At 43.9% G+C, this 16,472-nt stretch overlaps 1 protein-coding gene across 1 annotated transcript in view; it reads left to right on the top strand.

The window, feature by feature from the left end:
• The window catches only part of LOC146181986 (neprilysin-1-like), a 30,856-nt gene extending 15,701 nt beyond the window's left edge, over positions 1-15,155 (top strand). Inside the window, exons 9-19 of the mRNA XM_084575875.1 lie at positions 264-362; positions 644-721; positions 3,282-3,394; positions 3,703-3,761; positions 4,529-4,580; positions 7,754-7,821; positions 8,411-8,541; positions 10,003-10,068; positions 11,372-11,473; positions 13,429-13,505; positions 14,972-15,155. Coding sequence (XP_084432001.1) covers positions 264-362; positions 644-721; positions 3,282-3,394; positions 3,703-3,761; positions 4,529-4,580; positions 7,754-7,821; positions 8,411-8,541; positions 10,003-10,068; positions 11,372-11,473; positions 13,429-13,505; positions 14,972-15,071 — 945 coding nt within the window. The 3' untranslated portion in view covers positions 15,072-15,155. The remainder of the gene's footprint in view (positions 1-263; positions 363-643; positions 722-3,281; positions 3,395-3,702; positions 3,762-4,528; positions 4,581-7,753; positions 7,822-8,410; positions 8,542-10,002; positions 10,069-11,371; positions 11,474-13,428; positions 13,506-14,971) is intronic.
• Positions 15,156-16,472: the final 1,317 nt, after the last annotated feature.

The following is a 16,472-nucleotide window of genomic DNA, read 5'->3' as shown; positions in this document are numbered from 1 at the left end:
CATTATGAAAACAGCATTTCATGGTCGTTTAACAAGAAATCAAAAATTTTCACTTTTAATTTATTCATAAAATATATGTGGACGCCCAGTGAAACCCTACCGCAAATGTTTTGCATAACAAAGTCCCGGAGAATGCTCACCACTACCGCGTCTCTACACTGATAGCGCACTGCACATCCGCACCTTGTGTAACCTGAAATATTATTAACGAAGGTAATAGTGCAAAAGCTCTCAGCCAAAGCGCCAACACCTGCATTTTCCAGGTCGAAGATCTTGTCAAGCGACTCATGGTTGTCTTCAACGAAACTCTGCAAAACGCTGATTGGATGGACACTGAAACGAAGAAATCTGCAGAGCAGAAGGTGTTGTGGCAACTTTCTTGTGATATTTCGAGAAATGGAGCTTAAACCGCTAATCCTCTTACGCATTACGGAATGTTCTTTTTTATTAATTATTATTCCTATATTCGTGGTACGAGTACTACAGCTTCAAGGGTGAAATTAAACCTGCACGTCTAATTGTTCAGGGAGTGACGCGTCTAAAACGCTTCTTGTGCGGGAACTGGAGTTTGCTGAACAATGTGTAGTTTACGTTCAGTCTACAAGTTGCACAATGTGACCCAATTACGTTGGTCCCTCTCCAGCTCACTAAAATGGCGGCGAAAATTGGATATCCGGACTGGCTTTACAATACTACTTATCTGGAACAACTTTACCGATACGTAAGTATACGCGCCCTATTTACCATGCATCACCTACTACGAATGCACTTCGAAGAGTCTCAAGTTGAATATCTTCCCGGTCGAAAAAAAACTACAGAACTGTGTCAAAAATACGACAAATTACTGTAGTTCTGTCGTAACCATCAGATTTTTCTGTAGTTCTGTAGTACTTTTCTGTAGTTCTGTAGTTTTTTCTGTAGTATATTTATGTTGTCTGTAGTTTTGTACCATTTTTCTGTTGTAGCTACAGAAATTTCTGATGTTAGTACAGAATGTTCTGTTGTCACAACCGGATTCCCGCTAAAAACCGCGCAGAAATTCTGTCGTAACATCAGAATATTTTCTGTAGTTTTTTTCCTACAGGGTTGATATTCAACAATGTGGTTACCACAGAGTGGCAGTCACCTTAAATTTATTCGACATTTACACCTGGCCCCAAAGACGTTATCCCTTTCTGACGCAGCCAGTGCGCTCGGAATGGCTTCTTTCGCAGTGAATGACAGGGAAGCCTAGCATTATCGCACCTTTCTGAAGAAGAAGCTTCACTTGCTCGCCCACTCGACCAGCGTATAATTCCTGCTCTACGTTATTATTAGCTTCGCTAATGAGCTCACTGCTCCCTGCTCTCCACAATTTGCAAATTGTAGCAACGAGCATAGCGAAATTTTCCACCAAATATGATCCAGAGCATTTATCGAAAAGTGTCGCTAGGGAATTTAACTTTACTCATCAGTCTATCCTCGCCATGCCTGCCCTGATGATAGGAGGGATCCAACATAAGTGCAACCGATTACAGCGATCTATGGGTAGAAAACAATAGCAGTGTAGCGATACTAGAACGAAAGGTTTTTGTTGTCATTCACTGCTTCATGTTACTCCCTCGAGTGTGAACAGTGTGGGTAAAACTCGACTTTAAATATAACCTATAAAGAATCTGGGTCTGAATAGAATAAATGTACTTTTGAACAAATACCCAGTCGAAAGAAACTGCAGAAAATTTACTGTTGTTGCGAAATAATTTTTGTGCGGTTTTTGACGGGAAACCTGTTGTGACAACAGAATGTTCTGTAGTAACATCAGAAATTTCTGTACTTACAACAGAAATGTGGTACAGAATTACAGACAACTGAAATATACTACCGAAAAACTACAGAACTACAGAAAAATGTGACGTTCACGACAGAACTACACAATATTTTGTCGTATTTTTGACACGATTCTGAAATTTTTTTCGACAGGGTATCACTTGGATATTGTTTTACCAAAAACAAAATAGGCTTGTATAAGCAGAGAAATTACCTGAAAGCAAGAGATATTGCGGAAATGTCGTCGACCGTGGTGCGCAGTGACTTCAGAAACACGAAACACGCGCTATACAATCCGACTTTCGGGCTCTTTCCGAGCGCTGCCCGCCGCCGCCACGAAGTAGCTTGTGGGTGGTGCTAGACGGCGCTCTATAGTTAATGATCAGAGAGCTCTGACAATGATGGCTACTCCCTTTGTAGCGGGTGGACACCGTGTGGCTCAAGGCGGAAAGGAAAAGACAAAATAACAGAGCGCGACCTTGCAATCATCATCTTTGTCTTATACGGCAGTATCCGAAATTTGAAGGTTCGCCTTCTTAAGGTTGCCACCGCCGCTACTCCAGCCGCTGCGAGGCCGCAGACTCCCGCCGCATTTCAGTCTAGACATGGTGCCAGTCGGCTTCTTGTCTGCCGACAAGCACAACTCTATCTTATTATCTACGTTGACTTCGAGTATTAAGAAGAAGAAATGGACATGGGCAGGACATGTAGTGCGAAGAGAGGATAACCGATGGTCGCTGAGGATAACAAACTGGATTCCAAGGGAAGGAAAGCGTAGCAGGGGGCGGCAGAAAGTTAGGTGGGCGGATGAGATTAAGACGTTCGCAGGGGTCAAGTGGATGCAGCTAGCACAGAACCGGGTTAATTGGAGAAATATGGGAGAGGCCTTCGCCCTGCAGTGGGTATAGTCAGGATGATGATGATGATGATGATGATGATGATGATGATGATGATGATGATGATGATGATGATGATGATGATGATATGTCGGGCGCGACGAGTTCACTCCGCATCACATGTATATAGCTCTGCGGCACGCAGCTGCCCCGCCGTCTGCTCGCACTAGTCTTTCAATTCATTTCGTTGCTGCAGAAGGACTAAAGCTCGACTGAATTCCCTCTTGCCGAACACTTTCGCTTCTGGGCTGAGCCGATCACACTGGCTACGAAGGGGGAGACACAAAGCTAGGAGCGCGATACTGAACAGTACCGAAACGAAAGTCCTTTTGAGCGGCGGAAAGAGCTTCGCTGCTTTCTTTCATTGCCTCTGATACGCCAGATTTATACACGCTTTAGTGTATGACGTGTTTTGTGGCGCTACAAATGCGGACATAACCGAAAGCATCATTTGTGACTTGGTGAGCTGCGCGAAGCTAGGGCATCCGACAGGTAATCTACCTGTGCAGCTTAGGTCGCTGTTGCTGTTAGGTTTTCCTTTAGTGTCACTTAAGAGCAGCAGGGACTGCCCTTTTACAGGTACCACAGTTCTGCAGCAATTGTTCATTCGCGCAAATGCTGCGCTATACGGTGAGGAACCACTGGATACTGGAAATGCTTAAGCTGCGAGAGCCGTACGACAAGGACAAAGAGTAAGTCGTTATAATGTTTCAAAACTCTAGGACACAGCGAAGGAATATGTATCTCATCCCAAAACATCTTTTTCAAGCTCCCGATCAAAACGTTTTTCAAGCAAGGTCTTGCTAATTAAGGTCATTAAATTTTGCAGTAATGAAACGATTGTTTCCTAAATTTTTTTTCCCTCAGTGATGCATTCGTAATTTTTATTGGAGAGGTAGCAGGTACCAATGCTAGTCCTGACACACAAAGCTTGAATCTCTCGTGCTAGGATGTATTTTCAGTGCATCGGTAAACACTCTCTTTTCCTCACCTTTTGCAGATGGCTAGTTGGTCCCTCTGTCGTGAATGCCTTTTATAACCCAAGCAGTAATGAAATGGGTGAGCAATTGCAAATACGGTACAGGATATTGCAGCATCTTGAGCATTCCTAAAGCACAGCATACTTCAAAGCCATAAACTTTTTTTTCTCCAAATCTACTTTTACACTCAAACAACAGAGTTCTAATCTCAAGTTGGTGGCCAATTTTCAACTCACTCTGCGGCATTATAGCACGCACTAAGCGTAAAAAGTATGTCTTAATTCTGTTAGAGGAACCTCAGTAATGTTACTAAGCTGCCACCATGCGACTACCTTCAAAGCAGTCCCGATGAAGCATCAAGTTCACGCGAAGCTTCTGACGTGGTCAGTGCCGCTCGAAAATCAAAGGCGCAATATCTGATTATGTAATCGAACGCGTCGCCAGCGCCACTTTCGTAATGCGTTATGAAACTCTTGCGTTTAACTCGCTGCTGTTGAACGTTACCTTAACCAGGAGGAACTGGGACTTTCGAGAATGTGTGGTTACGTTGCCTTGTGTGATTAGTTTATTATTTAGAGCCATGCCCTCGATACCTATAGTGGGGCACCGAATCAGTAGATGTAGGAGGAAAAATGCGGAAACTTTCTTCTTAACGTTTTTTTTTTTCTTTTTTCTTTTTTTTTTTTTTTTTTCAAGTAAGCATTGCGATGTCAAAAACAGAGCTGCAAGAAAACTTTGATACGTCCTTTACAATCAGATCGAATATATTCTGCCAAAAGTTCTTGCGTCTGAGACTTCAAAATCGACAACCCGTGGCATAAAACGATTGAATGTTTCGCCTTGCAGAGTATCCTTCGGGAATTCTTCAAGGCGTCTTCTATCAGCACGGGCTTCCGCGGTAAGGTACAAAATTTTGTTCATGTTGATACTAACTTCATAAGCAGCCAACACTTTATGATGTTTTCTTTATTACCAAAAATGAAAGAAATTCACTTTCCTTCATAGAGCAGTTACTGGTGCAGGGATAGTGTACGAATAATATTACAAAGCATTTTTCCCTTTAACTGTTCAACATGCAATGTGAAATTTGAAATGAATCACGGGACACAATTGTCGCGATGCAACACTACCTTATTACACGTACGCTTGACAGCAGCGCTTGAAAACACTTCGCTTAATTAGTAACACGTTTTAGGCTTTTGAAGCCGTCTCCTCGCCCCTGCCTTTCTTTTGTTAATGCCGAAGGTTTACAGGGTTCGTGGTGAACTGGGCTATCACAGCGTTCACAACGGCCTTATGCCCATGTGCTTGGCGCCGACCCGGAACAAGTGACATTCACGTGACCTTTAATTCATCGCGGTCATGTGGCTGCCAACATCCAATCACTTGCATTCACGCAAAGCAATAAATTAGGATTACTCCAAAGGAAGCACAACAAATTGTTCCGCCGGAGCAGTTGTGTCGCAAACCTTTTGTGCCGCACTCTACGCTGTTTCCACCCAGCATTGCTTCTTAAACCTCGCTTACTTCATTTTGTTGCGATGGCGGGATAGGGTTTATTTGTGGATGAAGAAGGCGGCCCGGAGTCCGTGGCGCCAGTGTTTTAAATGCAGCATTGTGTTTAGCTACCGGTTATTTCAACAATATTTTAAATTAGACTGCACCCAATACTCACAAGCAACATAAATATGGGCGCTTACTGAATTTATCGCAAACAAAACAAAACAAATGAAACCGATTACACCCTCCCCAGAAGTATAACGATGGCCTTCAGGAATGTCTCGAAAAATGATGACTGCATTGCCGAACAGCAGCTACCCATCGCCATGTTGACAAAACATATCTGCCTTATAGCATTGACTAGCATTTCAAACATGGCTCTTCATGTTTTGTGTCTATTCTCTACATATATAATTGCATTAAAAACGTCTGAGATCACTGCGGCCACCCGCATTGGGGGGATGCGTACGCACGTCACGCTTTACTAGGCTGCGCCATGATAACACGGCAGCAGCTACTACAGCCACCTGTAGCAACCAGGCAGCACAATTAATTGGCCCAATATTGGCAATGTGTTGGCGATGCCTGGTCCATTATAGGACTGGTGCAATGTCAACATAGTAGCAACATTGGATCCATGGTTTTGCTCCGCCTGGGGAATGGGGGCATTAGAATGGGTGCATTCACGCTATTCAAGAGATATGCTTGAATAGCGTGAGTACTGACGTGTGATGAATCTACTGTCTCTAATAAAGTGTCTCTAATTTGTTAATGATGTGCAGTTGATAAGGGCTCCAGATGAATGACTCGTATTCAAGCTTCAGTCTCACCAGTGTTGTGTAAACAAAGCATACAGAAGGGGAAAAAGCGTCCAAAAATATGTAACGAGTATTTACCGCTTTTCAAACAGCGGCTGAAATCTGTATTCTTTATTAAGTAGATTTCCCTCTTTTCCTGTTGAAATCATCTGCTCAAACATTTCTGTTACGTTTTCTGGGATGGGAGGAGGAGACTATGTAAGTCCTTACCATGGCATGTACAGTGATATAAATATAAGTAGTTGCAAACGCAAGCCCGCGGGTATACAGTCACTTGAATGAACCTTGCAACAATGTCTTAAATACGTTTATTATCGGAAGGGTTATTTGGGCACAAAGCTTTTAGTGCGAAAGCATCCGTACGTTCACCACACCGACCAAGGATCTTATCCGTTCGCTCTTGTTTGTTTCGGGTTTGGGCTGTTGCTTTCAAGCTAAAAAAGAAATCAAATCAGAGTGGCTTCAAACAGGTGGGGTTCAAACCCGGGCACTCGGGTACAGTAGTCGAGCGTTAATTAACCACTGAGCCACCGCGGCGGGTGCTTTCGATCGTTATGACCATTTTAAGGAGGGTAAACGTCCCCCATTTAACGCGATGGCTCCCAGATGACTCCAGAAAGTTGTGACCTCCGCGATCAAGCGCGCCCTTAAACCGAAGCTCGGAGGCCGCGGTTAAACCTCCACCATTTGACGCGGTGAACTGAGACGGGCGCTTAATCCTTTTAACAAAGGTAACCCTGCCGTTTTCTTTTATCTTCTTCTTTAGACATCGACAGTCGTGTAACTTGAAAGTGAGCGGACAGCGACTCAAGCAAGGTCCTCAAGAAAGAACAGGGACGATAGGGCACTATAAGGGGCCATCTCAGCAGTAAAGCAGGGGACAGCTGGATAGAAATAACGAGTGTTGAACTAAGATCCGCACACCGTCTCGGACGCTGCGAGACTACGTAAAGCTAAAGTCTCTAGAGAGGCTGCGGAAAAAGAAAAGCTGGCCTTATATGGAAATTGGAGGCAATAACGTTAAGTATTAAGGCACCGCTGAAGCACAATTTCAACATGCCTGGGCTCAGGTCTGCGGCGTGGCAAACGTCGAAGCACTGACGTCGAACTGGTGTGTCATTTTTGATTCAAAAGATTAGCGCATGTAACAACGACACAGACATAGAAGAAGACAGGACGAGCGCTAAACATCAACTCAGGTTTTACTTCGACAGAAAGGTATACAAAAGACTTGGGAGCCAATTTTGCCTTTTCAGTTGATATTGAGGAGCTTTTTAAGGCGAAAGAACCGCCCTCACCAAGTGGCGCGCAACAGACGAGCCAGCGCCACCCGTTTTAGGAGCGATTCTTCTAATCAAACCCATAGTCTGAAAAGCTTACTTTTTTTTTGCCTGAGAAAGCCAAGCAGTCAATGATCCTGATGGGTGAATAGTTAAGCCCAACATTTTTACGCTCAGACTTTCCTATAGTGGGGTGGCTGATAGACAGAGACGAATTGGATTTGTAGTAAGTTTACGGCGTCCCCAGCGGTTAGCGACACACGTGTAAGTAGTTTTACACACGGAAAGCTGAAGGCCAATGGAAGAAGCGTAATAGGTAATATCTAAAGCTGATTGAAGGGCAGCCTCCTGAGTGAGCAGATCTTGGTGAGTGCTCCATACCGTGATGTCATCAGCGTATTGCAAAAACTTGATCACAATTAAAACTTCAAGTTGGGCTAGTTGGTAATTTCTTGTTGGAATTGTTCCTACAGCTCGATTAATTACGGGGCCATTGGTATGGTGATTGGCCATGAAATGACACATGGCTTCGACGACTTGGGTGAGTATTGTGACTAATGACTATTCCAATCTTTCTGACGTGTTTCATTTTTTTTATGGAAAGCCATATCCTAATCTGCACAGAAATGTTAATCCTATATAATTATTAAGGCTAAAACTCCTCACATGCAGACACCTAGTTATACGCTAATTTTTCTAGGTTATTTCTTGTGCATTAAGCTCGACAATGTGCGACGTTGGCAACCGCATATATTTTATATCTTTGGCATGGCCAGCATGAAATTTGCATTCCATGAATGAAAATTTCATACCGACGTGTTTTGTTGCAATAATATTCTTTATTACTTAAGAACCTGTTTCCAACGGACTAAGCAGAAATTATTCGTGATGGCTTATAGAGAATTACAAACAACTTTTGTTGCTCATAATTTCTGCAAACTACTGTTCCACTCCCTACGTATTTTTAGAACTGTGTGAAAAAGACAGTTGTCAAGAATCATTCAGCGACTCGCCCTTAACCACAAGATCGATAGCACATAGCCGTAAAAAACATTTCCGAAAGAGCACGACTCTTATATTGATAACATCACGAGCTCTGATTGATGTTTTCTTATCCCGTGCCTTTGAAGGGAGCCAGTTCGACGCTGACGGGGCACTGAAACAATGGTGGACAAACGATACGCGAGCCCGTTTTAGGAGCAGGGCAGAGTGTTTCGTATACCAGTATGGAAACATCACTGACCGAGAGGCCAACATGCCGGTGAGATTTGGAAGTGCATTTTGCAACTGGATATAGTGTTTGCTATTCCACAACTATCATGCTTGATCTACGGTGCGTATTGATTCTGAGAACAAGGCATGTGGGATGAAAATGCATCCGTATACGTACGGCTTATTTCCAAGACAAATATGTCTATCCTGAACCACCAGTACGAAGAAAGCTGATATGTTATATTCTTTCTTTATTTATTCTTTTCTCACTATAGAGGGAAAAAGGGAGCCAAGGGAAAGGCCGTTCAAGCACGGCTTGAGTTGTCCTTGGCCTCACTTATCAGGCACTGGCAGCAGAGAGAACAGCACAAAAAACAATGTTCTAGGACGCAGCTAGCTCAGTCAGTACAAAGCAAAACATACAGCAATAAAATGGAACCGTAGCAAGTGGTACAAACATGCAACTTATCAAAATAAACTACATAATACTGCACCAATTGAGCGCATACCAAATGGCACGCAAAAATAATAGAGTAAGATTCAGTAAGTTTCAGCGGATGAACATGGCGATGAGATCAGAAATTTTCAGTTTAGAAATGTCGATACCTTGATTTATATAGTAATTTAGCATCCGTGGTAAGAGATCACTATTATTAAACTATTATTGTAATAATTTTGTGAATAACGGTAATTAAGAAGAAAGTACGAGGAGGAAAAACAACCATGTGCACTACTGGGATCCGAATCCATTGCCTCCGAAGAAAAAAAAAAAACAATCTGATCCTACATGTCTTGCTCTACTTCAGAGGCCATGGACTCGGGTCCAAACGATTCTTTTTTTCTTATACATTCTTATCAATGGCTCGTTAGTCCTGAAGTACTACTATAATAATTTCGCATTATTACACACCGCAAACAATTCAGCAATGCTAATGTCAGTGGCTGCCTTCCACGTATCAAATCGCTTGCCTGTATAAAGTATCAACATGGTCACAAATGCATACAATACACACATGTCGACATTAAGAGTGTTTACGATACTAAACACTCCCACGCGGAAAAACATTTTCTATAATAGCTTGAAACGTGCCTGGGGCTCATATAAGGTAGCATTATCAAAGCATAAATTGCAGTTCAAGTTCGCATTCTCAAGCAAATATTTTGAACAATGCCAGAATACAAAACATTAACAGAACACTTGTTATTCATGAACATGCAGAGTAAATAACATTGTCTCTCAGTCCACTATACAGACTGGAAAATATGGGAGCTCTCAGAATGGTTTCCATGCACGGTTGTGTGAATATGAACATAGGTGTTTTACATGAGTCGTTTAATGATTACAAACTGTTGGCTTACACGGATTGACATGTCACGGACTAGCGCTCTCGTACTTTCTATCGTTTCTATATGTCGAGACTGAAGTTCTTTCAGATATGCTTGTATGAGGTAGCGTCACGTAATAGGCAAGTGATATCTTGATAAATTCTCCCCTTTTTCTCGTTTACAGCTCAATGGCAAAAACACAGTGGGCGAAAACATTGCCGATAACGGCGGCCTTCGATTGGCCTTCGGGGTGAGTTGCACTGTCTTGAGAAATTTTAATTCTTTTTCAACAGTTTCAATTTATTTCGCTTATAACGTGCATAAAGTATGCATAAAGCATAATAAGGTATGAATACGAGTTCTTACTAACAGGTTTGACCAGTGCAGTTGTTGCATAGTTTTGTGATGGGCGCTTTTCGGAGTGCGATCTGCATGGTGCCATCCAGGGCCATCTATACGGTTCCTAAAGGCTCCTGTTGTTGTTGTTGTTGTTGTTGTTGTTGTTGTTGTTGTTGTTGTTGTTGTTGTTGTTGTTGTTGTTGTTGTTGTTGTTGTTGTTGTTGTTGTTGTTGTTGTTCTTCTTCTTCTTCTTCTTCTTCTTCTTCTTCTTCTTCTTCTTCTTCTTCTTCTTCTTCTTCTTCTTCTTCTTCTTCTTCTTCTTCTTCTTCTTCTTCTTCTTCTTCTTCTTCTTCTTCTTCTTCTTCTTCCTTTTCTTCTTCCTTGATATATGGCACATACCCACGAAGGGGGATTGGCCAGGGCTCAGTGTGGACTGCCAAATGTCTTACACAAACTGAATTAGTGCGTTAAAGTAATAATCAACTAAACAAAAACATAGGATTATTTTTTGTTCGCATTCTTTTGCTTCTTCTTCCTTATCAACGTGACAGACATCAGTTAAGGTGCTCGCAGCTCCACGAGTCAGGCGCGTTGATTAGTCAGGCAATTTTAGACAAAACTCTTTACATAACCGATAGTCGCATCGCAATGGCCAGAATTACCATCAACAGCCGCGCTAATGCCACCAACATCATCAGATAAGCAACCCATTAAAGCCAAATAAAGCAGCCTGGTTATGTCTCGCTCACTGGTACAGGGTTTTTCCCGGTTTTGCAGTGGCGGAAGCAGCCTTCTTCCACAGCGCTGGTGTAGACTGGAAAACTTCTGCTGCGAAAAGAATATTTGGACTCTGAAGGAGGTTTAAAATTGATCAGGCGCAGGCAATTCCTTCATAAGACAAGATAGGAACTGCCCAACTAGGGAAACATTTCTTCGAACTAAGATCAAAGTTCTCCACTCGTTCATTCTTGTGGTGCTATGATTGATTAAGCGCGTATATGTTTTTTTTTATATATTTAAGCTGTACGTGTACGTGCATCGGTGCGTGTTGAAGGCAAAGATGAACATACAGCTTCAATGGCATTGCTATCACATCGCGCGTATAATGCCGCTGAAGCGATATGTTTCACCAATATTTTCACGCGGCTCCCGTTATCCCGATTCCTTTCAATAAATCCCCATCTTGCAATATAAAAAACTATCTCCTTCTGCAGGCATACGAGAAACTGGTGAGAGAGGAATGCGGAAATGACACTCGCTTAGCCGGCCTGGAGGACCTGTCCGGGCAGCAGCTCTTCTTCATCGCCAACGCAATGGTACTTTCTCAAGCCGCCCCTTCACTGCCTCTTTGCATGACGATAGGCCATTTTACCGAAAGCAAGTAGGTGAGGACGAAAACGCTATATTACCACACACATTCACTGCACCGGCGCACAGTTGCCAGACTCGAGTAGGCTTCGTTCGCACGCTTTATGCATGGCATAGTGGCCTTGCTCCTCCGTATTTTCTCATTTAAAGGACTAAATGTCTTTCAGTAATGTATTTCTTGGTGGCATGTCATCGGGACAACAATGCGTGATCGTGGTCTGCAGAAATAATCGAAGAAATACAAATACGAAGCTGTTCGCCAAGGGCGTATGCGGGACGCGTGCAGCGACAATCCGAGTGTGGCCGTGACATCTTTTTGCTTGCAGCTTTCCAGGAGGTCATAATTTAAATCGCCTATGACTGTTTTGTACCACTTCGTGCCAGCTACACACTCTCGAATAGGATACCCATTTCGCTTCCTCCCTCGCCGTAACGACCACACGCCGAGCCGGCCATACGTGCCTCCAGTAAGCCTTCCGCGGCAACAAAACGGTGCTCCATTGGTCCCTTGCGCAGCGTCAGAAGAGCCCACTAAAATGTTTGTTTCTTTAAATAATAATGAGCCACCGGCGAAAAACAAATCTTTCTTGAGTAGTACTGACTTGTACCTTGTTGGTATGAGCCTCAAATCATTTAAAGTCATGTGAAAGAGCACAATAACGAATATAAATGGGCACTGTCGAGAGAAAATACAAGACATGAAATGGGTCGCACACTGCGGTAAATAAGTGCGAGGACGATCGGAAAGTATCTCGCGTAGTTAATCTGCATTGCGCGTTAGGTAGCTGGCCGTAAGATTTATCCGCTGTACGCTTGTGCCCGCAGTTAAAATTGCAGTTATAACGTATAACTGAAAATGTACGCATCGTGAAATATACAACAGAAACATCCTCGTAGTTAACTGTGAGGCAAATGAGAATTCAGTCAGCGGAAGCGGAGGGCAGTGCTTCCCAGTCGCCTTGGTCACCAGTGCTGGTTTCAGCAGCATCCGCCATACAAAACCGATGGTGCCGTTTGCTGAAGCGGTCAAACAAAACACAAAATATCAACAGGGTGCCGGACTCCTCTCACGAGCACCACCACGTAGCCGTTTTATACTGCCGCTACCGCAGCACCAACAGCGTGCGCACAGATGGCATCAAGAGGAGGCTCTACGGAAACTCTCTATTTGACTCATACGGGGCGCCACTATCAAATTAAGATGACGGCACCCAGACATCGAAACATGGAGGAAGGAAACAACTTAGAAGAGGCCCTTGTCATTCATAATGCATTGGAGAAAGTGTGGCGGAAGTGACGTCAACATTTAGGGTTGGCCATGAAGGAAGGAAAGAACTTAGGAGAGGCCCTGACGTCATTTTTTATGAAGCCAGCGCGGCCGCGCCGCGACCGGACGCTGCAACGTCTCTCCTCCTCCTTTACCCTCCGCATGTTCTTTCTCCGCGACGCTCACGTACATAGTGCCCTTAGCAACGCTGTTGCTAGTGGCCCGAGTTTTCATAGCAACAGCGTCGATAGCCCGACTTGGCTAACCCTAAATTTTGACGTCACTTCCGCCACACTTTCTCCAATGCATTGGGAATGGCAAGGGCCTCTCCTAAGTTGTTTCCTTCCTCTATGGGGTTAGCCAAGTCGGGCCATTAGCAATGGCATCGCTGTTGCTATGAAAACTCGGGCCACTAGCAACAGCGTTGCTAAGTTTCCCGAGGTACGTGAGCGTCGCGGAGAAAGAAAATGCGGAGGGTAAGAGAGGAGGAGAGCCGTTGCTGCGTCCGGTCGCGGCGCGGCCGCGCCGGCTTCAAAAAAGTGACGTCAGGGCCTCTCCTAAGTTCTTTCCTTCCTCCATGCATCGAAACTAAAAGGACATCAGCACCATTAACGGTGGACGTGGGTATTCGCACAGGTATGGTGCAGCAACAGCCGGCCAGAGTACCTTAAGCAGCTGATCCAGTACGATCCACACGTCCCCGAAAAGTACAGGTAAGGCTCGGTGGAGCTATTTCGTATGATACGCACGGGAAGGGAATTCTGGGTCATTCGTAAACGTTTGGATGCACCAGTTCGCCGCATAAGCAACAGGCCCTAGTTAGACACAATTTTTGTTTCGGAACGAGTGCCCTTCATAAGTGAAACTCATAGTGTATTCCCCTTGAGATCAAGGTTGCAATCGCAATGCACTAATGCGTTATCTAAGCGACTTAATTTTGGCGAACACCTAGTCTTCGCGTTGCTTCTGAATCAAGTAAGCCTCACAAAATATTTTCACGTCAATAATTGTGGTAAATGCGTGTTTTACGCGTGCAGCACAATGCTGCAACTTCTTAGAGGACATGATGCCCCAATAATATTCACCGCCCCAGGCAATGTTTGCCATTGAATTCCTTCAATTAGTTACCTTAATTTCTATTTCGAAACCCACGCATTGGGCCAGTAGACCACCATGCCTATTCTTGAGCAGTGCAAGAAACTATAGGTTGTCGTAGAAATCCGAGATTGTATCCAATCTAAACAGCAGAAAAAACAGTCCTTTCGAAATCCTGCCTCTCGGCCATTCATCATCAGTGAGTGCTGGGCACTGTTTTCTTCCTTTATTATATAGCCCAACCTAAAAAATACGCGTCGGTATATCGGCCAATCAATCTATAGACCTCAAATCAATATATATGTCCCGATAGATATATCAACTTATTAATTCGTCCACAGAACTATTCCAGTTTTTGGATTTGATCTTACTCTTTCACGACGTACGGGGGGGAGATGGGGGGGGGGGGGGGGTCAAAAGTTTCTAGGCCGCAGGTTTTGCTTCCGGTCAGCATATTCTGACTCGTGAGACCCCATTAAAGGTATAAATGATCTCAGAGGTTAGAATAATGCTGCTTCTAATCTCCACATGTATTTTGAGATTTGGGGCCGTCGTAGCTACCTGACTATACTGCTCAGAAGCAGACCCTTCATAAACAGAAACATGACAGACGGTCATAACACAAACCATACAGAGTCCAGGGCATTGAAATCGATACTGAACAGCTGTTCGAAAAAGAAAAAAAAATCCAGCTGCTACTTACACGTCTTTAAAAAGACAAGCAAGCCTCTGTTGAAGTTTATGCCGTCTGAGTGTGCGCACACTTCCAGTCTAACGCCCAACTGCTCACCATGACTTGATCACCATGACTTGAAGTAATAGTTAGGCCGATATTAGCGCTGGCGAAAATATATGTAATCTCCGGGCTTTTTATTACAACAAAATTATTCCTCTCTTGCTTTTGGATAATTCCTTCGTCACTTTATCTATCTTCAATGGCAGCTCCTTTTCTTGTATAAGGTCGAGGTGATGTCTAAGGTAAAAGCTTTATGTGAAATCATAGTGGCAACAGTAAACTGTACACTGCGCAATGCAGTTACACGTAGTAAATGCTGATGAGTCTCTATTGTTTGCTTTGTTTTAGAATCAACGTACCAATGAGCAACATGGAAGCATTCAGCACCGCATTCAATTGCCCATCTAATTCAACGATGAATCCAAAGAAGCGCTGCATTCTGTGGTGAGGTTGGTTCACGGAAGAGGGGAAAAAAATGTTACGTCCATGTGAAAGAAATTCCCCTCATTTATGCAGAAATAAATTATGACTGACACGCTACCTATTTTCTCCGCTTCTATGCTATGTCGATACTGCAACGGCTGCGCTCAAAGCTGTTGCACAAAATCGAACCTTAGAATGATCCTCATATTCTAGCATCTATCATAAACATCAAATATGAATTCTTTGTAGACGACGTTGGTCTTTGACGCACCTGGAACAGTAGATGACACCTTACTGCAGGGTATCGATGCAGCCACTAGTTAACTTGACACAATAGACCTATCTCCCGCACCCGTAAAATCCGAATTTCAACGCTATTAGAAAAAAAAAAAAAAGAAACTCGCAATGAACGCTGACACAACGGTGCAGTTACTGTCACAACGGCGGGTTGCCCAATCATTCGCCTATGATCCTGCCGGATCCTTGGACTTCATAATCACAACTCAACTAATCAGTCCAATATTTATACACCCGATTAAGTTTGCAATCAGCCTGCGCATCTAGTCCACCGCATTGCCAATAAGCACGCCGGTATACGCAAGGGTCAAGTAGCTAGTCCACGCATTAATACTCAACAGACTTTCCATATGCTTCCATACCTTACTCTAAGCTGTAACAAACTACATCAGGTTCAGGTTGCGCTTGTACAAGACCACCCGTAACGTTACCGTACATATACGCCCACTGAGTGCATATACTCTACGAGGCTGTTCTTGCCCCTGGGAGATCTCATACAGCAAAGGGCAGTTGGAGCCTTCCTTGTATAAATCAAGGACACTCGATACTTGAGCAAGTTGCTCTCAAACATATCGATCTCCCTATTTTTGCCCTTTCCCTGCTCTCGGATAGCCTCAGAATCGCTCCCATACCAAAGGCGCATCACAGACGATACTATCCCAGGCAGTCATTCTGCTCGCGTTTTCAATTACTTCCAGCCTAATCATTCGACGATCCTCTACACAGACGCACCATGAACTGACGTCGAAGTGGTTGCTTATGGAGGTAGAAACTCTACAAATAAATCGAAAACCTTTAATGGCTCATATTGTCGTCAACAAAAGCTGTCTGCGCGAGCGGCGCACCTGATTGGTCGACAGAGAAGTGAAGTCACCAGCCGCCAAATTCAGACCAACCAGAAGTCTCATCTTGTCTCGCGTTCCTGCCATCTGCAATCCCACACTTCAACGCGCCAAGAAACGCGACGCGACAGGAGCGATGATGTATCGTCCAAACGCACACTTGTCGAAGAAAGTGTGACTGATACTGCACCCTTCCTTTCCTGTAAACCAATTATAAACGGCAAACCGATAAAAGGCAAACAATGAGAGGCAAATGATAAGAGAGGAAGGCTTTCGTCATTCCTCTC

Source organism: Amblyomma maculatum, chromosome 8 (genome assembly GCF_055883805.1).
Source record: "Amblyomma maculatum isolate TAMU_Amacu chromosome 8, ASM5588380v1, whole genome shotgun sequence".
Classification (NCBI taxonomy): Eukaryota; Metazoa; Arthropoda; class Arachnida; order Ixodida; family Ixodidae; genus Amblyomma; species Amblyomma maculatum.
Note: the sequence above shows the minus strand (reverse complement) of the source record. Positions and strands in the feature narration are given on the sequence as shown.